Here is a 21,401-nt window from a genome sequence, read left to right on the forward strand (position 1 = left end):
GTGAGAAAGAAGAATATGAAACTAAAGGAGAAAAAAAAAAGAATTGAGAAAGAAGGAAACAAGAAAAGAAAGTCCCAAGCTACGAGAGATTGTAGAAAACCCTCTTCACTATATGAATGAAGAAGACCTGTAATCAAACCCGGCCAAAATATTGAGTCTTATTAATTTTCAACAAAGAGTTTGATTCCTTCAATAGACACACATATATTAATATTTTATAGATTTTTTTAATCTAATTTTTAAAATTATTAAACGAGTTGTTCAATTTATATATTAAAATTTAGTAGTTATTTCGTTTAGCCTATAGCTTAGGAGCTCGTAATCGATTAAAAGAAAAACTACTAGTAATAATGATAACAATTACAACCATTGGTGAATAAATAAGACTTAAATTCTTTGTTTCTAATTTCAAGTTTCTCACTGGTCAGTAAGCTTAATTGCAGATTAAAGTAGCCTACAACTTTATAGATATAAGATAAAACAAGAATGAGATATATGCTGCATTAACTTACCTACTTACCGTGGATATCCTTTTAACGTAAAGTATATCCACTTGTGATCAACTCTTTTCCATCCTCGTGACGTGTACACAATGCCTATCACCGTGTTAAATACTACGGTTTTATTCTGCACCTAGTAACCAAGATGGAGGCATCCATAATATAGCAATTTAAAAGAGATGCTTAGGTTCAAAAATAATGCAAGTTACTGTCCTACGGAATGTTAACAATAATAACAACAGTAAGATAACGACAATACCATAATTTAAAAAAAAAATAGATCGGTAGACATAATAGCATGAGTTACGTCAGGCTTCAAGTGGTGGTTCAAAACAAACTTAACAAACACGACGACGAAGAGCTTGTTTCCCTAAGATTATAGGCAGCTAGCTCTACATTGTTTTGTCTACTGGTAAAATAGATATGGAATAGATCTGGATAGAAGAGTAAATGGTCAACCAATTAATATTTTTTTGGACGATTAGAATAATAGTCCAATTAGAAGAGTCACCAAAATCGTTAATTAATTTTACTAAAGAAAATGAAGCACTAAAGAGGCCACCAGTCTGTTGCTTCGGTGAGACACCGGTCTTTCGATGCCTTCAAGGAGTGTAAGAGCTAATCCCATACTCCAAACAGCCGACAATTAAACCCAGAAACCTGCAAAATTTACAGACCCAACTCACGTCAACCTAAATCATGGAATCAAGTGGAGCTGGGCTAAGCAACCAAAGAGAACAAACAATAAAATGAGGATAATGTTAATAACACCAATAGATCTTTCCGTATTACTCTAAATTGTGTTTCCTACCTCCAAAATTACTCTTATCCCATTCGAATCCAACTTGATTTGCATCTCAAATTATTTGACTGTTAGAGAATAGAGATAAGGGATCGGCAAGTATGTTTCGAGGTCTTCCTTCCGCCGCCTCTCTTAATTCCTATCTATCGTCTCCTATTCTCCTTCTTTGCTCGTTTTCCCTCTCTCCAACTGTTTTACTGTTTAACCTTCACTTCTACCCCATCGGCTATTATTTTCTATCTCTTTTGTGTATCAGGTTACTCCATTGTAATATCTAGCTAGTTGTTAATAAATTGATCTGGCCCACTTGCTTTTAAAAGTGATCACCAAGTTAGTAAAGAATGAGGCTTATTTTAAGATTTTATTCTACTTCTCTTTTACACTTGTGTATCAAAGTTGTAACTATTATTTTGAGCTTAATGAACATCTTGTTAAAAAAAAAGTTAGTAAATATTTTGATACTAATCTGATAAATTTAATTGGACCTTGAGTCATTCGATCTCACTTCAATTCGGATTCGGCATCTAACAACTCGGATACAGCCCGAATCCGATAGGCTCCTACGACAACTTGCAATCCGGACTGGTCGTCCGAATAGGCTGGAATCCTGCAGCAAATCAAGAGACGCCACCTGTCCCATCCCAAATCTCCCTACTGCTGTGTTAGACGATTCCCTCTTCGCCGCAGCCCAACCGCCTGCTCCTCCTCCTCCTCCTCCTCCTCTACCGATACTCAGCGAGTTATCGTCACCACCCGCCCCTTTCTCTCTGTTATCCCATAGGAATTGTATGGTGGGATCGAGATGTTTTATATTCTAATAGGCTGAGATCGATCGATCTAGTGCATCTCGAACGTTTCCCTTCGATCCCCAAAACCTAATCTTTGTTCGAGATCCCGATTACATCCGCCATGGCTCGTGGTCGCCGAGGCGACGATGACTACGAGGAGGAAGAGGAAGAAGAGTTGGAGGACGAGGACGAGGAGGAGGAGGAAGGAAGGGGGAAACGATCGGGTGGAGGGAAGCGGCGCCGATCCGATTTTATCGATGACACGGCGTTGGAGGACGACGAAGAGGAAGAGGAGGAGGAGGAGGATGACGACGATGAAGACTTCGGCGGCGGGGGCGATCGCCGGGGACGCAAGAAGCAACGGCGGCGTTCCGGCTCGGAGTTCTTCGATCTCGAGGCGGCGGTTGACAGCGACGACGAAGAAGAGGAAGAAGAAGGGGAAGACGGTAATCGACAATGATTCGATCTTATAGTTATCTTAGAACCAAAAAAAAGAATCCTTTTGTTGTTATGATGAAACTGAGGTAAATGGTTTATAAAAAATAGTTGTTCTAGTAAGTTTTCCGTATTTTCATTCAAAAATTTGGTACCTGAAGTCTGTGGGCAGCAATTAAGAGGAATTAATAATAAGATAGTTTGGCGATTCCTATGAAATTTCTTTTCAGCGGAGAAAAAGAATGAAGCAAGACATTATGTTATTACAAAATGCAATTATACTTCAACATACTTTAAACTGTTTGTTGGTATGGGGCATTAACTTTCATCAGTTGGCATAAAAAAGGAACAAAAAAGGAGAATGCCAAAGAGAATGCTAACCTGACGCATCTTTTCAGATTTTACATTTTAGTTTCTGGGAGGAGAATGGATGTTATATATAGGGATGGTCATATGTTCAGTTTCTACTGTCTTTGTTGCAAAATTTGGTTAAAATGGTTTGCTCGGAAACTAGTTCAGCCATTTTGTTTATATTAATTGCTAGAATTTCTGCCCTCCATTCCACATCTCTGGATAACATAATAATAACGCCACAAATGCAGATTTTATAAATGATGCTGGAGCTGATATACCTGATGAGGTTGAGGGTAGAAGGTTACATCGACCGTCGATCCTAATGGGGGAGGATCAGGAAGATGTAGATGAAATAGAGAGACAAGTTTATGAGAGATATGCAAAGTCAAGTCATATTGAATATGCTGAGGATGCCACAGATGTTGAACAGCAGGCTCTATTGCCATCAGTGAAGGATCCAAAATTGTGGATGGTGAAATGTGCGGTATGTGTTTTAGTGAAACCTATTTTCGTAGTTAAATTTCAGCAGCTTCATGATCTTCTTTGCTCTTTTTTTTTGAAACCAAATCTCTGATAATGTCTCCAGATTGGTCATGAGCGTGAAACAGCTATTTGTCTCATGCAAAAATTCATTGATAGGTCAGATCTCCAAATCAGGTCAGCTGTTGCACTGGACCATCTAAAAAATTACATTTATGTCGAAGCTGAGAAAGAAGCTCATGTTAAAGAGGTATAAGTACTTCTATTTTCATAATTTCATTGCTTCTGCGAAGTTGTTATCCCTGCTAATGGTGGTGTGTTCAGGCTTGCAAAGGTCTAAGGAATATATATTCATCGGCAAAGGTGATGCTTGTACCAATAAAAGAGATGACCGATGTTTTATCAGTTGAAAGTAAAAGTGTTGATCTCTCTAGGGATACATGGGTTCGAATGAAGATAGGAATATATAAAGGGGATCTTGCTAAAGTATGGCACTGCATTTCACCTTCTTTCTCTTTATTTGGTGCTTTTGCGATCTTATAGGTTTCCTTTTCAGGTTGTTGATGTTGATAATGTGCGCCAGAAGGTGACCGTCAAGCTTATTCCAAGAGTTGATTTACAAACACTTGCTAATAAGCTGGTAGGACTCCTTTCACCAGTTCTATATAAGAAATGTGCCTTTATTAAGCTCTCTTTGTTTCGTTTGACCATATTATTCATCAATTTAGTGATATTTTCCACTAGTATAACACTATTTAATAAATGTTGTGAGAAGTGAGAACTGAGGAGTTCCTCTTCCTTGGCTAAGTGAGAAGTATTAAGAGTCATGGAATCTGCAATTATACTCCATTCATTTCATCTTATCATATCCTCATTCTCTGGAGTAATGGATAAATATTATTTCAGGTTTGGTAATATACTTGTCCTTTTTCAAGAAATCTTGAGTTGAAGTAGCCAGAACATATTTCTCTGACAAATATTTTTGTCAACTTGTGCAATTACTCAGATTCTTTTGTTTTCTGGTTGCAAAGTGTTCACAGCTTATTTAAATATGAAATATTTTTCTTTTTCAGGAAGGTAGGGATATAGTTAAAAAGAAGACATTTGTTCCTCCACCACGCTTTTTCAACATCGACGAAGCAAGGTTAAACATTCTATCCTTAATATCTTTTTATAGTTAAAGTTCTATTAATGGTGGTATAGTTCTCATCCGTTTAAATGCAATTAGGGAGATGCATATCCGTGTAGAGCGAAGGAGGGACAAAGACTCAGGGGAGTATTTTGAGATGGTTGATGGGTTAATGTTCAAAGATGGATTTCTATATAAAACAGTTTCTGTAAAATCAATTAGCTCACAAAACATTCAGCCAACTTTTGATGAGCTTGAGAAATTTCGCAAACCCGGTGATGAGGCTCAAGGGGATATGGCTAGCTTGTCTTCTTTGTTTGAAAACAGAAAGAAGGGCCATTTCATGAAAGGTGATGCTGTTATTGTTGTTCGAGGAGATCTTAAGAACCTAGAGGGATGGGTTGAGAAAGTAGAGGAAGGGACTGTTCATGTCAGACCAAAAATGACCGGCCTTCCAGTAATTACTTATTTATCATCTTGTACTGAATTGCCTTCATTAATTCCTGCAAATAATTGAGCAAACGGAACATTACATAGTTGCTTCTTGCAGAAGACACTGGCTTTTAATGAAAAGGAGCTGTGCAAGTACTTTAAACCAGGAGACCATGTAAAAGTGGTCTCTGGCGTTCAGGAAGGTGCAACTGGTATGGTCGTAAAAGTTGACGGCCATGTATTGATTATCTTATCAGACACAACAAAAGAAGATGTAAGCTGTATTTTCGGATGTATCTTAAATGCTTCAAGTAGGCCTATATTTATAATTTTGTGTCCACTTTTTTAACACTTGAGGTAATGATCATTTTCTGATCCAGATCCGTGTATTTGCGGATCATGTTGTTGAGAGTTCTGAAATTACAACTGGGATCACGCGGATTGGTGATTATGAGTTACATGATCTTGTTTTACTAGAGTAAGATTTCTCTCTCGAGTAGTTCAATATTTTGGTTCGTCATGTTAATTTAGTTTCAAATGTTTCTCTTATTCGTTGTATTTTGTGCAGCAATATGTCCTTTGGTGTAATAATACGTGTGGAAAGTGAAGCATTTCAGGCAAGAAAAAATTCAGACGGTGGCAATGTCCCCCTTTTGCTCTTATATACTAAAAGTGTAAAACTGAATTTCAACATGTCTTTAGGTTCTCAAAGGAATACCAGATAGACCTGAGGTTGTGCTTGTTAAACTGAGGGAAATTAAGAGCAAAATTGAAAGACGGACTGGTGCCAAAGATCGGTCTAATAACATTGTATCAGTTAAGGATGTTGTGAGGGTTATTGAAGGACCATGTAAGGTCAGATATTACTGTATTATTTATCTTAGATTGGTTGAAAGTTTCATGTCTTTCTGCCTGATATAGATCTTATGATTTCTTAACTTCAGCTATGCACTTAATTTTTCTTTTTCCAGGGCAAGCAAGGACCAGTCGAACACATACACAAAGGAATCTTGTTCCTATTTGACCGCCATCACCTTGAGCATGCTGGTTTTATCTGTGCAAAAGCTCAGTCCTGTTTAGTTGTTGGAGGATCACAGAGGAATCTTGACAGAAATGTATGCTTTTATGCTTTTTATTACATTCTAGGTCAGGCTTTCCTATGATTGTCTCTTCTCTGTCACTTGAAATCATATCAGCATATGGAATCATTTCACTGCAGGGTCTAAATACATCGGACTCAAGATACGGTGGTTTGAGATCTCCATCCAGTATCTTGCAGTCACCAAGATCTCTGCCCCCTAGAGGAGGGCCTCCTGTAAATTGTATGGCTTTTACTTTCAAAGGCTATCTGATTTTCTTTATCAATAGTATTGCGAGCATAAATGCCTGTATCATGCGAGTAAAATCTGTTTAATATACACCAACATAACCTGATGCAGCGGGTGGAAGATACAGAGGTGGAAGAGGGCATGATTCTTTGGTAGGTAAAGGTATTAGAATCCGATCCGGTCCATTCAAGGGATATCGCGGCCGTGTTACAGAGGTTATGGGTGAACTTGTGCGGGTTGAGCTTGATTCCCAGATGAAGATTGTCACAGGTGATCCTCTTTTTGCCTTCTATTCTCCTTTGATCTTCTCCAACAGACTAATGAGTTGGTAAATTTTCAGTTAAAAGAGAGCATATCGCTGATGCAGCTGCTCTGGCAACTCCATTCCGGTAATGATACATGATGTGTCTGTTTCCCTGTGAGCTAGATTTTGTGTTGGATTTCCACTGACTTGAGTTACGTACGCTTCAGTGAATCACGTTTCGGTTTGGGTGGTGAGACACCCATGCATCCATCACGGACGCCATTACATCCATATCAAACTCCTATGAGAGATCCTGGAGGTGGGTGCTGCTTTAGTGTCCATCTTTTTTTCAAGCATCTTCTTTTGAAACTTCAACTTGGTGGTTATTTACATTGGTTGACTAGATGAGTAGTTTTTTTTTTCTTTTTCCATTGCCATATTTCTCTCTGTTGCTCATGTTTTGCATCTCCGGTACTGTATTGGTACATATACGCCACTTTACTAAGCTGTTCTGCTCCTTATCATTGAATGGATATCCCAATAGAGGACATACATTTGGATATGTGTTTCTATCTTTAGTATTTTTAACCTTACCGTTTTTGTTTACTTTATTTTTGCAGCAACACCCATACATGATGGTATGAGAACACCAATGCGTGACCGGGCATGGGCTCCAATGAGCCCTGCAAGGTCTGTAGACGTACTCTTTATATGCGGATATTCTGCTTTACTCTTATAAGAACTGTCAAAGATTTAGGTGCTTGTCGTGCTATGCCATGCACTTTTATGCCACCTTATGCTTACATTTTATCGAAACGATTCAACATCTTCTCATATCTAGATAACCAAATTATCTTGAAATAACTGAGGCAAGCTCTAATGTCTTAGGATCTTTTTCTGCAAATTTCATTTTTAATTCTATTTAGCTGGCTTGTCATATTCTATACTCCAGCAGGATTTATCGATGCTTTATAAAATATTCTTGTGACATTTTAATACCAATATCTGTCACTTTGAATCTTTTTTATTGCTTATATATACATGCTCATGTATGAAAGATAAAGTGTGTGCCTATCCAACATGGTGACCAAACACAAGGTAAGAATTCACCGTCTTTGTTAGCTGGATTAGAATAGCAGTAATGGTCTAATAAAGAAAAATCAGTGACACATTGTGAATAGATTATGAGCATATTATCAAAGGCATGGGGAAGGTGGACTGAAGTTGTAGCTTGTTTTTGTGATTGGTCTTACTAGACCTAATCTGGGCTGAACTAACTGTTGATGGTTAATAGTTTCTGCGGTAATGAGGGAGAGAATAGGATGTAGTAGAAAAAAAAGTTTATTAGAATGGATATATGTTTACTCCATAAAGATCATCTGCCAACCTAACACTTCCCTCACCCCTGGCCACCCCCTCCCTCCCTCTTTCCCTCTGCTAGTTGGTAAATTACAGCCTCTTGTTTTAGCATTTGGTTAATTTACTGGACACAACTTGCTTTATGTTATAAGGAACTGATTTAAACTTTTCTTTGAATTTTTGAACTTTGTTCACAATAAGATTGCAGGGCAAATTCTACTCAAACTATGCTTGCTCCTGTATAGTCTCCTGGAAACTTAAATTATTTACTAGCCATAATGTGTTCACAATAATCTTTAACTGCATTTAGAATTTTACCAGATAGCATTGCTGGTGAGATGTTGTTTTATGTGCAGCGTTCTTGCTGCATTATTTATTGGTTCGTATTATATTTTTTTATCAGGGATAATTGGGAAGAGGGAAATCCTGCCACTTGGGGAACTAGTCCACACTATCAGGTTTGGTTTTGTATTCGTATACTTGTGCCTCTGCTGAGTAACTAATTTTTGTCTTTGCTGTTCGGAATTATTTAATATCTGTTTGCGCTATTAGTTTTCCGGTTGATAACTGTAAGCATTATTATGTGCATTTCAAATTCATTTCAGCCAGGAACTCCTCCAGCCCGGCCATATGAAGCACCTACTCCTGGTTCAGGTTGGGCTAGCACTCCAGGAGGTAATTACAGCGACTCTACAACACCCAGAGAAAGCAGCTATGGTATTTAAATTACTGCTCGACTCAAGAAATTTTCCAGTAGTTGATTAATGGAGAAAAAATTATTAAGATTGTCACCTTTTTCCAGGAAATGCTCCAAGCCCATACGTACCGTCCACCCCTGGTGGACAACCGATGACCCCTAGTTCTGCATCTTATCTCCCTGGTACTCCTGGAGGACAGCCAATGACACCTGGAAATGTTGGTTTGGATATAATGTCTCCTGCAATAGGTCTGTTACTCTTCTTAATTCCCATACTCAAAAAGCAAACCACTTCCTCTATGTTCCTCAAGATGTGCTCTCTTTTACTGGTCTGCTGGGCAATTTGCTTCACTGATAGATAGTCTAAGATGACCCCTTCCTCCCATTAATTTTTTGTCTTCTTAAAATTAAATTAGGTATGTTGCGTGTCTACGACATGATCGTCTCAAACATATTGTTGCTTGCAACTGCACTTTTTGTTGGTTGTGAAAGTGCAGCAAACCTTTTTTGCCATTAGAATTCTAAGTTAATTGGTCTTGGAAACCTTACCGTTTCCCATCTTTTTTTATTTATAAGTTTTTTGTTCTGGCTGCTGTCTGGTTTTATGGGGCATAGTTTCTACTCATTCTAAATTTTAATATTTGGTTTAACAAGAAAAAGCCTTATGTAGTCTCAGTATGCAAAAGATAACAACAGATGTCTGTGGCACTCTGTGCAGGTGGTGAAGGGGACGGCAATTGGTACGTCCCTGACATTTTGGTGAATATTCTAAGGTCTGGAGAAGATTCTCATGTTGGCGTAGTTAGAGAAGTGCTGGCGGTAAGTGTGAATATGCTATATCTTTGAAATATATATGAATTTGACAGTCACTAGTGTTCTTTTCTCCAGTCTTTTGTAACATTGACTTCACTTACAGGATGGATCCTGCAAGGTAGCTCTTGGATCTGCAGGAAACGGAGATATTGTGACAGCTTTCCCTACAGAGATAGAGGTGGTGAAACCAAAGAAATCTGACAAAATCAAGATAATGAATGGTGCATTACGTGGAGTCACTGGAAAACTTATTGGTATTGATGGTTCTGATGGCATCGTGAAACTAGATGACACATATGAAGTCAAAATATTAGACATGATCATTCTTGCTAAGCTGGCAACACAATAATATAACATGGAATAGCGATGTGAGTTCATTACAAAATGGGTGGTAGGATGTTTGTTTAGAAGCTGGAATGCTACATTGTCGGTCTCCCACCCTCATCCAAAGTTCATTCTTGATCCAATTTTTTGTTCTAATCAGAGAATTTTACAATTTGGCGCCAGCTGCTCGCCACACCCTTCCTGCCCTTTCTTATGCACTCTGACGATGTGAAGTTCTGCAGTTGTTGAGGTGTCTTAGAGCCACCTGTACACGTTACAGTGGGAAATTTCGCTATCAAATTAGCTGAATTCCCTACTCTTTTGTTAGAATTAGAGTTCTGTAAATTTTTTTTATGTTGATTAAGCTTTTTTATAAGGCATTGTCAAGGAATGCAAAAATTTTTATGGCCCAATGGCTTTTACAATGCAGATATCATTAAAAAGACTCAATTATGTAATGCTTGCAATTTAATCCTCGCACTGATGCCAAGTACCGAAGTCACGTCTGATCACCATACGCTTTCTCCCGAGCTAAATCTTCTTTGAGGTATGAAGCTTTCAGTGTACATTGTTCCATTATTTCGTGCTCTTCTCTTTGTCTGAATTCATGGATTCTGATCACCGTGCGCTCGATTGTTTTGTTTGTGAAATATGATTATTTAGCTACATTGTTTTTCTTCTTGTGTTCGAATACATTTGGACCGAACAACCTCGAACTGATTCAAAGAATCTTATGCTTTAAATTTTGCATTTAGCTTATCAGGGAAAGAAAGCTATCTATCTCGCATTCCTTTTCTCTGTTCCGTCCACCCCTTTTATTTGGTAAAATGTTGCGATGCTTTCTTTAATTTCGTTGCCTATCTTTTTTAACAAAGCATGATTATGATGTCATCTTGATTTCTCGTCGTCGCTTTTTTTATTTTGATATTTGATTATCCCATCCATACCCCATACCTATTTACTTTTTTTAACTTTTTTTTCCTTTTAAAAGTATTGTCTTCACTGTTATAATATAAGCTTTTAACATAATAGCATTGACTGTTTCCTTTCCGCGTGCTCTGCTGACTGCCTCCCAGGACGGCCATGGACAATCTGACAGCCATGATTGCCAAACTTCAACAAGCATATTTGCACTCAAGTCAGTTAAAATTCTTCCAATCTTTTCACTTCGACCGGAGGATGACTTGAAAGCCAATCAACGATACACAAGTACTGGGACTGCTGTAAAGCATCCAGTGTGGGCGTGCAACCAGGGGTGGGGTGAAGAAGGAGAATGGCAGCAAAGGTAATTTGAAGAGGAACCTCGCCATGTTAAATTAAATTCTATGCTAAATATTACTAACCAGTACATGGGACAATCTTTTCCGTATTCTGCAATCAATACCGCAGTTATTGCATACATATCGCCGACATTGGAGCCGCCGCCAATTATATATTCGTGGTTGTTAGGGAAGGAGGAGCAAACAGACAAGAAAGCCAGCTAGATCTCTGGTAACAAATGCACGTGTGACTTCTCTTCTGTCTGATCCTTTTATATTTTTATTGTAGGTGGGAACTGGGAACCCTCTAATTATACTAACCACTTGGTAGTGGATGAGTAGATCTATATAATATCTTAAAAGAGTAAACGAGAAAAAGAATTACCTGTTAGTAAATTCAACAGGAGATCCTGTAAAAGATTTCGTGGAGCATCAACTGACTTAATTATTGGAAGATTTGATTCCATCTCACCTTTTTATAAATGGGTGAACAGTCACTATTGCAACAAATCTATGTTAAAATGGGTCTTATGGTACATGTAGGGCCTTGCAATCATTAAGGCAAAATAATTGAAGGAATCCAACAACAAGACTATAAGAATAGCCTTTTTCTTTATACAGCTAAATCATGGAATTAGCTCTCACTTACATATGGCAGCAATAATTATGCTAACTTTTCCCAATATATATATGTTAAACAACTGAGTAAACTTATAAAAAAAATGAAATCCTAATGAGCTGAAATCATCTGCAAATGGTACGTCAATAAATTATTTATTAAATATTAATCTTAATATTGACGGAGAATCAAATTTATGATCTTTATGATGAGATGATAGAATTTAATTACTAAACTATAATGGTAGCCTTCTACCTTCTTCAATGGAAGATCATGATGCTTTGGTGCATGATCTACTCACATACTGGTGAGCAAATCCTAATGTAAATTTGCAGTCTTCTATCAAGTAGAAGAATGAGTTGCTCAAATTGAGTATTTATAGCATGGATTAATGTCTTCTCTTCACTGTTCTCATCATCATAGTCCTTTTGAATAAATACTAAATTTCTCTGGGTAATTCTTTTACTTGGTGCAAAAATTCGTGCGTGATAATATATTTGGTTGCTGTATAGTAATGTTTGCGGAGAAGAAGACATTGATGGAGTCTATTGTTTATTTTCTCTGCCATTAATTATGTTATGGACTAATGAATGAGATTGAGATGGAATAATAGATAAGCCATGGTAGTCACGACGTCAAGTCAAGGGTCCCTCGTATTAGATTTCTCAACAAAACCCAACCTTTTTATGTACACATGACGTGTATCACCTTTTTTTTTTCTTCTATAGTTGATGACATGACTCATGACTCATGAGCCTATATTCTCAAATAATATCTCACAAAGAATCTAACTTTAGAAAATTGAAGCCATTTTGATAAGACTTAATCACTAAATTACAATCCATAACCTAATCACTTACACTAATTTTTCGCTACCATCCTTTTAATGTGCAAATGGAAACAATTATTATTTCATATAGTTAGTTTACTATGAAATAAAGCTTCTTCACGAGGGTCAAATATCCATAATATTCTCCTTGGCCTCATTTGTTTGTATGCACGATAAGATCTGAGACCATAGAGGCCAGTGAAGTGAATTATTTAATTGGTTCAAGGGGCTAAGAAATTTAGATAATGATGAGCTAGTGGATATACTCCTCACCGACTAAAAAAGCGAACGAAGGGTAGCCTAAATTATCATATTATGCTGAGGAATAATACTATACCCATAAATACTCTATAAATATTTTTAATATAGTATTATCTTATCTATTAATAATAATGGAAGTAGCATTACTCTAAGCAGAGATAAGCTCTAACAAAAATAAATAAGGGCTTCATTGGTGCAAGAAGAGCCGATTCATATCCATGCCACCTATTAGGTTGTTAACTTGTCACTTTCTTGCTACAGTCTCCTTATATCGTATTAAATGAATTATATTCTTATAGTTATATACTCTTTTGTGCTGAAAAACTTTGTGAGTGTGAAGTAACAGCACATTGGTGAACGATTGGAGGTTTTCCATCACCTAATTCCAGACAAAGAGTACACGCACGAAAAAAATGGAGACAATACACAAGTGGGGTTGGTAGTTTGAGTGTCCCATTTATCCAATTGCCTTGAAGTATAGTACACAATAATTCTCCAACTGTTTCAAATGGATTAATCATTCGTATGGTTTTGTGGAACTTTGGGTATTGATCTTGAATGACTTAGTAATCTTAGCCTCTTCTCCATGCAATGTCGAAGAATCTATTACCTAGACCCATGTACTATCACCTATTTAACGCACATTGACCTTCTCAAATAATTTCAAATACATGGATTGTTAGTTATCCGTAATATCATTTGGTCATCGTGTGATTAACTTTAGGAGCTAAAAAATTCATTTTACTTTCAGTTTAAAGAAGAGAAAAAAAGAATTGAATTATAAATTGATCATTTAATATTTTTCATCTACGTTATCACGAGGTGAGAATATATATTAATATGATAATTTAAGAGACCTATAAGTAAATAACCACATATAAACATTAGTATCACAAAAAGGAAAAGGAAAAGAAAAAGAAACATATACAAGTTTTTGAGTTCATCTATTAGTAAGACCTAACATAAGGACTACATGGAAGCTATTTGTTATGAGTAGCTGGATGGCCCCAAAATTGGAATTCCTTTTACCTTTCTCTTACTTGATGAGTTCTTTCCTTGAAAGGAAAAGAAATTACAACATCATGCAAAGACTGGAGGAAGGAGACAGATGGGCAATCACATCTCAAGAATGGCTGGAATCCTCTCCCACAACAAGTACTGCTCTCCTCCTCCTTATCCTTCTCTGAGTTCTCTCTCTTTGTTTTGCCCTGCAACCTATGACTACCAATCACTAGTAGTACTGAAACCACTTGGGCATGGAAGGTGGCAAGTGTAAAGACATGGACCCACCTTCTCCTTGCAATCAATCCATTGCTCATGTTGCCATTCATAAGGATATGGGTCCCCTCCACACTCAACTAATCCTCCTCTCTAATTGCATTACGTTGTTAAAAAAGAAAAGAAAAGAAAAAAAAGATCGTGAGCTGTAATAGTTGTCTTAATCATATTGCTCCATGAAACCAATGGGAACTGCTTTAAAATTGGGTTGGTAAAAGAAAAAAGAATCACAGTAATACAATCATAAGTTGCTTCCCTGCATTTTTTACATTATTTTAACTCTTTGCTACCAAAGGCATTTATTGGTAGTTTTCACTGTCCTCATGCAACTCCATTTTTATAATATCTCATAGTAGTTATCTCCCAGTTCTCAGAGCTGGACTTTGCACTTGTATTAAATGATTAAATTGTACATAATAGATTTTGCCAAATAGGATCACTATAGTTATGTTAAGTTAAATATAATTTGCATCACTATGCTCTACGAGTGCTCCTCATCATTTGATGTGACATTTATTTCCTAACAAGGCAAGTTGGGAAATTATCTCTCAAAAAAAGATCCATCTCAAGCACATTGCTTGGAGAAAAAAAAAATTACCCAGTAAGAGGAATATCTCATGATAAGAAGAAGACCACAGCCTACAAAAAATGACCCCAGGAACATAAAGCTAGGCCCTCATTTATGAACTAATCATATATTAATTTGCAAAGAACAAAATAACCATGTCTTGAGGTTAAATGGTCATAATTTTTTTTTTTGTCTTCAAACTTCTCTCTCTTCCTGCCCCTCTTTGCTTCTTTTTTACTGCTATACAGCTCTGCTTTCCTCCAATCTCAACTCACCACCCTCTCCAAGAGAAACACAAGTCCTTCTCTTTCCCTTTCTTTTTTTTTCTTGCTTTATGTACCATTTTGTTAAAAAAAAAATTAGAGAGAGAGAGAAGAAAGCTGCTACTGTCTCCCAAAACACCCTTCTTTTTTCTTCTTGGTATCACTCACATCATTGATTCCATTGCTTCTCTGTGCTTCTCTTTCCTTTGCTCTGAGCTTAGTGCTACTTTTGTGAGCTGATGGGTAGCTTTAATGGCCTTTGACATCTCATTCTGGTTTCCTTAAAAAGTTTCCAGTTTTACCTCTTCAATCCCAAGAAACACAGAAGGAGGAGAAGCTTCAGAGAGAGAAGAAAGGGAAATGGTGTCTGCCACTTTCTCCCTCTTCTTTCCTCTCACCTGCATGGGCATTTTTGTGATCTAGGTCCTGAGAGGCTTTCTACTGAGGTCGTAGGAAGAAAAGCTTGATTCTTTGTTCTGTTCTTCTCCTCATCTTCTTCTCTTCTCTTCTCATCTTCGATTTTGAGTTTCGAGTACTTAAATTGGAGGTAGGATATGATGGGGTTCGGGATTGGAGGGAGGGGCCTCACCAGTGTAACCATGGAGACAAGCTGTAGTGCTTTGCTTAGAGAGCTTCAGGTCCCCCCCCTCTCTCTCTCTCTCTCTCTTTTGGCTGAATTTAATGGAATTGTTGATTGTTTCTTTTGTTACCTTGGAAATTTCACTCTTCCTTTCTCTTTACCCTCTGAGTTTTACGGTGTCAGATTGGACGTTCTGGGTTCTTCTTGGTTTGGGAATCTCTGAGCTTTTCTTTTATATTTCCTGAATATATTTGTTTTTGGTACCTCTATATAGTTATGTTTCTTGTTTGATCAACGATATTAACTTCATCCTGTATGCTTCTTTCCGTTCGAACAATTTAATTGGCAAAGTAATCAAATTGATATTGTTCAAGTGACTTTTACTTATCTGAAGTCAATATACTAAATTTCCACCTTTTCTTTCTTACTCCTTTATGAGATTCTTGGTTGTAGACTCGTAGTAGCTTCTTGATGGAACGTTATCATAAAAAACATGCAATTTCTTCTTGTCAATTATTAAGGATCACCTAATCAAATGTCCAATCTTTAGGGATTTTTTGGTGTACAATATGTATTCATGTATTATTATTGTTTGGAAGCAGCACATATGGGCAGAGATAGGTGAGAGTGAGGTAGACAGAGAACGCATTTTATTGGAGATTGAGAGAGAATGCTTGGAAGTATACCGGAAGAAGGTCGATGAGGCTAGCAAGACGAAGGCGCAGCTTCATCAGACTGTGGCTGCCAAAGAAGCAGAGGTTGCAGCTTTCATGGCCTGTCTTGGGGAGGACATGGTGCAGTCAAAGGTACACATTATGATTTAGAGTCTATATACTATGCTTCTATAAGCATTTTTGTGCTATGTTCTGCAAAACAAGCTCCATGATTCGACATTAACATGAGCATATGCAATCGTCTTTATGGAGTCATGTTATTTAGTACCATGTTAGATGGTAAGCTGGATTTCAACACTACAGATGATAACTGTTCATCAACCAGTTGACCTGGTATGATTCTGATCTGGCATTTGCCACTGATCTTAGCATGCATGTGTGATATATATGTTATATTACAAGACAGCATATATGAACTGTTGACCATATTATTGATGGGCAACTGTTTCATATATTTGAGAATACCTATCCTTGTCATCATTGGCTTAAAAAGTACAGCGGCAAGAAGTTTCACGCCATGTTGTCCAAGCATTCAGAAGTATTGACACTTCAAAAGACCTCAAAGTTAAGTGTCTAGAAACATAGCTAGGCTAGAGAATGGTTCACTTTCAGGCATGAACTTATACCATTCTCAAGGGTATTGGAGACTTCTGAGAGTTTATCTTAACTTGCTTTATATATATATATATATATACACACACACACTCATAGATGAACCTTCTAGGCACTTTGCCGATAGAGTGAGAAGTGAATGTATGATTTCTTACCTTCTGGCAGTGGTGTCATATTTAGTCACTGACATACTTTTAGGGTTGTTCCATAGGCTTACATATATTAATAAAGGACTGTTTATGTTATCTATAACTGATTTGGAATCATGACAAAAGATATTGTTTATCTTAACTAATTGTCTGCTTTATTTGGATTAGGATTTCCTTTAGAAAGGTAATAGGTGCTAAACTGTAATACCAGAGATTGTCATTGCATTAGGTTCTTCATGAATTATTTGCATTGCCAATCAACGCAGACTGTATAATTTCTTATTTTTAATTATTAGTAGTTAGTAGTCATTTATTTTACTACCCTTTAGGTACTGTTGACCATTTAGTATGGGTTCAAAATGAAGTTGGCTTTACATCGTCAAAGGACATTTATAATTTTTATAATTTATATAATCAATTTTTTTCTCAATGTTTCAAATCTCGCTATAACTGACTCTTGCAAAATTATGCATGCAGAAGGACAAAGAGATGGCATCATTGAAAGAACAACTTGCTACTGTCATGCCTCTGTTAGAAAATCTGAAAGTCAGGAGAGCGGAAAGAATAAAACAATTTTCTTATATACAATCACAGATTGAGAAGATCAGTGCTGAGCTAACAGAATACAATCACCAGAATGATGCTACGAGTACCACAACTATTGATGAACATGATTTGTCAATTAGGAAGCTGAACCAATATCAAGCTCAACTCTGTGCTCTTCAGAAAGAGAAGGTATCACTTCTTCACTTGACATCAATGATGTTGATTACGTGCCCCTTTAGCCATTGAATCCAAGTATCCTGTCGGTTAATGGTAGATTAAAGTCCAAAATATTGCTTGTAGACCAATTACTGAAGACATACTAGGCTATTACAGTATAAAGAATGGGCATTCTATCTGAAATATGAAGTTCAGCGAATTTTTGATTGGATGATAAATGAGCAAGAGCACAGAACTGATGGCAGACTTCCTATAAATTTTAGCATGATGTGTTGCCAGCCCCTTCAATTAGTTGTCATCCCATTTCCATTTTATTTCAAAATACCCCAGCCCCCAGGACATACATGTGATCAATCCCTAACACATATATTTGCAACCATACACTCAAGTGAAGAGACAGTTTAGATATTGTTCAGTGCCTATAAGAACAAAAACAGTTATAATAGAGCCTCACATCCAATTATATTTTCTCCTACCATTAACTCATTAGTTGAGACACTATTGTCATTTTGTCAGCCTAATCAGACCAAGTATTATAAGCTAAGACTTATTATCTTGGTGTGAAACCATTTATACTTTAGAGCTGTGATTAGCACTGTTCAAAGTCTCTGGGGGTTTTAGAATTATACCATCTAGAAGTTTTTGACAACGGCTGGTAGATCTTTAAAAGTCTTCGAAGCCCATGATCAACAAATTCAATACAAGTCATGATCACATATATTGAGGGCCTCATATTTGAGATCAATTTGAAGGAGTTTGAAAAAATAGATATGTCTAACTATTGATAATTTTCTGTGGGTGAAATTACTCATCTTCCATAGTGTTGTGTTCTCTTTATTACACAAACTTATGGTTTCTGACAGTTTCTTCTGCTACTTCCAGTCTGATCGCCTTCAAAAGGTCCTGGAGTACGTTAATGAAGTGCATTCTTTATGTGGTGTTCTTGGGCTGGACTTCAGAAAGACAGTTGATGAGGTGCATCCCAGTTTGCATGAGACTGATTCAAAAGATTCAACAAACATAAGTAATAACACATTGGAAGGACTTTCTCATGCTGTACTGAAGTTGAAATCAGAAAGAAAGCTCCGAATTGAAAAGGTAATAAAATAATTTTCTCTTCCAACTTGTTGTGAAGGCCTCTTTATATCTGTAACCCACTTGCATTATAGCTGAGAGAAACTGCGCAATCATTGTTTCAACTCTGGAACTTGATGGACTCTCCTGAAGAAGAGAGGAGGCATTTTGGAAGATTAACAAGCATTCTTCAGTCACCAGAGGAAAGCATAATATATACTGGTGTTCTCTCTCAAGAAACACTCGACCAGGTTTGTTTGTTGGGGCCTCTCTAGGTTCTGCAGTCAACTTATTGATAAATATTCAGATCCTTGCTACTATTTCGACAGATACAAGCGGAAGTCAATAGGCTAACAAAACTAAAAGCCAGCAGATTGAAAGAACTTGTTCTGAAGAGAAGGTTAGAACTCGAAGAGATATGCAAAAGAGCACATACAGAACCTGATATAAGTACGGCATCCGAGAAAGTCAATGCATTGATGGATTCTGGTACAAATCTGAATGCAGTGTTTGTACTGAGTATTTTGTCAAATTTATGACCATTACCTGACTATCTCACTGTTTCTAGGCCTTGTAGATCCTTCTGAACTGCTTGGAAAAGTTGAGGCACAAATAGTGAAAGCAAAAGAAGAATCTATAAGTAGGAAAGATATCATGGACCGGATAAACAAATGGCTTGCTGCTTGTGATGAAGAAAATTGGCTTGAAGAATACAACCAAGTAGATGTCCTTTCTGATTCTAAATGTTGATTTACACAAACATATATGACTAAATAGTAAATACATGGTTACATTTGTGCATCTATGCAATGTAGATATATATATATATATATATATATATATGAGGATAGTGTATGTATTATTACATGTTTGTACACGGTTGCAGTAATTCATTGAAGTTACTCTGAAATGTTCTGTTTTTTTATTCAAAAGGTAATACAATGTTGTGTACTGAACTAATATTTATTCACCAATAGTAAATTTCTTCTCATGTTTCCCGAGTTTGGCGTGTTGCTGAGCTTAACTTGGAACTTTACCTTCTTGGTGCAGGATGACAATAGATATAGCGCTGGAAGAGGTGCGCATCTAAACCTAAAACGGGCAGAGAAGGCACGGATTACTGTCACCAAGATTCCAGGTACTTGTTTCCTCAAACCTTATAATGTTAAAGTTACATAAGTATCTGAAGTTAACCAGAGATTTGTCTCCAGCCATGGTGGACAACCTGATGAGCAAAACTTTTGCCTGGGAGGATGAAAGAAATAAGCCATTCCAGTATGATGGGGTACATCCAATTCCTATTGCTTATTCAGTACATTCACTAGATATAATTTTCTTTTCCTCTTGTTCATATGGTTGTGTATTGATAATACTGCCAGGTTCGCTTGGTATCTATTCTAGAAGAGTACAAACTCACAAGGCAACAAAAGGAAGAGGAGAAGCGACGATATCAAGTACCTATTGCTTGCTAAACTATTCCTTTCCACTTCATATATCAACTACTAATTCCTTGAACACTCATCTGCCTTGCTGTAGGATCACAAGAAGTTACAAGGTCTGCTACTTAAGGAGAAAGAAGCAATATTTGGGTCCAAACCAAGCCCAAGAAGGAGCAATACTTTCAACAAAAAGCCAAACGGATATCATGCTAATGTGCATGGGAATGGGTTCATGACCCCCGCTCCCCGACGGCTGACTGTTGGTGGTGCCACCCCTGAGCTCCTCACACCACGATCATATTCTGGTCGTCATAATGGATACTTCAAGGATATGAGGCGGCAGTCAACTACGGCATTGAATTTTGGTTCTATGTCTAAGGAGGATACCATGTCAACATTCACATCTATCAGCGGTTCAGAACCTGAATCCCCCTCACAAGGCTTAATCTAAATCTTTGCAGGTACTATCTCAAGTCATTTATATTTCCACGTATCAATGTCATATTTCTTTTGTCAGAATTGACACCATATACTGGTCTAAATGTATCTCCCAATTTATGCAGAAATTATTTCCTTTCTCCATCAGGATCCTCAGGGCTAAACTTCAGAGAAAATGAACACCACAAATGGAGCAGTAGAGTATTGGAGGTTGTAGGCGTGAATATACATTAGTGCTTTGCTGTATATTATTAAATAGTATGTAAGTTGGTGAGCCATTAACAGTTCGGACTTAGTGCTTGAGTAGTAGGTTGACATTTAGTTGTAGCCTTATAGGCATAGGAACTAACATGAAGGAGCTAACTGGAGTTTTACATACTTCATGCCATTGGTTTTTTAGTTGTTGCAACTTCATGTACATAAGAATCTAGTGTCTGTGTGGAATCCTACATTTATGTACCTTTGTAAAATAGTCTGAGCTTGCATTGTTATTCGCATGTCATGTCGGTGTGCTTCCATTTCTCTCGTAAAATGTTATTGACATGTAATGATTTTTTTTTTATTCCATTATAAGTTCTGTAAGCTGGTTTTACGATTTCTGAAAGGATTCACCGTTGCTTATTTACTGATCTATTGCAATCCAAATTTCTATATGCTTTTGCTTCCATATATTTCCTAATAGCATTCTAAGTTGACTTTTACACCGCAGTACTAATGTACCACACAATTAAGTTGAAATGATATTTCTATTCCCATGGGAAGAACTCAAATCAATTTCATGCCAAAAAGTACGAATGCTACCAATTTAACAGAGAAGATTCCCTATTAAAGATTAGCACTTTATTTATTACCTATTTAACAAAGAAGATTCCCTATTAAAGCCCTATAAAATTTGATTGGAAATGCGAATTGGTACAGAAGAAGAGGTACCATAGATCATAGTCTGTCCA

General features: G+C 37.0%; 2 protein-coding genes across 5 annotated transcripts; both read left to right on the plus strand.

Annotated features, from left to right (window-relative positions):
- The first annotated feature begins 1,904 nt into the window (after positions 1 to 1,904).
- Positions 1,905 to 11,415, plus strand: LOC140792238 (putative transcription elongation factor SPT5 homolog 1). Of its 3 annotated transcripts, XR_012109716.1 has the most exons (25): positions 1,905 to 2,536; positions 3,128 to 3,363; positions 3,466 to 3,609; positions 3,684 to 3,845; positions 3,916 to 3,999; positions 4,433 to 4,503; positions 4,588 to 4,945; positions 5,039 to 5,194; positions 5,301 to 5,398; positions 5,489 to 5,537; positions 5,623 to 5,775; positions 5,892 to 6,035; positions 6,140 to 6,242; positions 6,360 to 6,518; positions 6,589 to 6,637; positions 6,720 to 6,811; positions 7,113 to 7,182; positions 8,255 to 8,309; positions 8,457 to 8,568; positions 8,654 to 8,797; positions 9,267 to 9,367; positions 9,465 to 9,615; positions 10,116 to 10,232; positions 10,762 to 10,970; positions 11,075 to 11,415. XR_012109716.1 is itself a non-coding variant. In XM_073143099.1 (22 exons), the coding sequence occupies exons 1-22, from the start codon at positions 2,212 to 2,214 to the stop codon at positions 9,708 to 9,710; spliced, it is 3,111 nt and encodes a 1,036-aa protein (XP_072999200.1). In that variant the 5' UTR covers positions 1,905 to 2,211; the 3' UTR covers positions 9,711 to 10,114. The 3 variants fall into 3 exon arrangements, 1 of the variants encoding a protein (XP_072999200.1); XR_012109722.1 differs by lacking the exons at positions 10,116 to 10,232; positions 10,762 to 10,970; positions 11,075 to 11,415 and having other exon boundaries at positions 8,461 to 8,568; positions 9,465 to 9,799; XM_073143099.1 differs by lacking the exons at positions 10,116 to 10,232; positions 10,762 to 10,970; positions 11,075 to 11,415 and having other exon boundaries at positions 9,465 to 10,114.
- A 3,275-nt stretch (positions 11,416 to 14,690) lies between these two features.
- Positions 14,691 to 20,953, plus strand: LOC140780530 (65-kDa microtubule-associated protein 6-like). Of its 2 annotated transcripts, none has more exons than XM_073126152.1 (12): positions 14,691 to 15,400; positions 15,945 to 16,148; positions 17,255 to 17,512; positions 18,383 to 18,598; positions 18,670 to 18,825; positions 18,904 to 19,063; positions 19,143 to 19,294; positions 19,625 to 19,712; positions 19,786 to 19,859; positions 19,954 to 20,028; positions 20,111 to 20,474; positions 20,577 to 20,953. In XM_073126152.1, the coding sequence occupies exons 1-11, from the start codon at positions 15,317 to 15,319 to the stop codon at positions 20,462 to 20,464; spliced, it is 1,821 nt and encodes a 606-aa protein (XP_072982253.1). In that variant the 5' UTR covers positions 14,691 to 15,316; the 3' UTR covers positions 20,465 to 20,474; positions 20,577 to 20,953. The 2 variants fall into 2 exon arrangements, with proteins under 2 accessions (XP_072982253.1, XP_072982254.1); XM_073126153.1 differs by having other exon boundaries at positions 20,600 to 20,953.
- The last annotated feature ends 448 nt before the right edge of the window (positions 20,954 to 21,401 follow it).

This window comes from Typha latifolia, chromosome 1, assembly GCF_019914945.1.
Source record: "Typha latifolia isolate L0001 chromosome 1, TyphaL0001v2, whole genome shotgun sequence".
Taxonomy (NCBI): domain Eukaryota; kingdom Viridiplantae; phylum Streptophyta; class Magnoliopsida; order Poales; family Typhaceae; genus Typha; species Typha latifolia.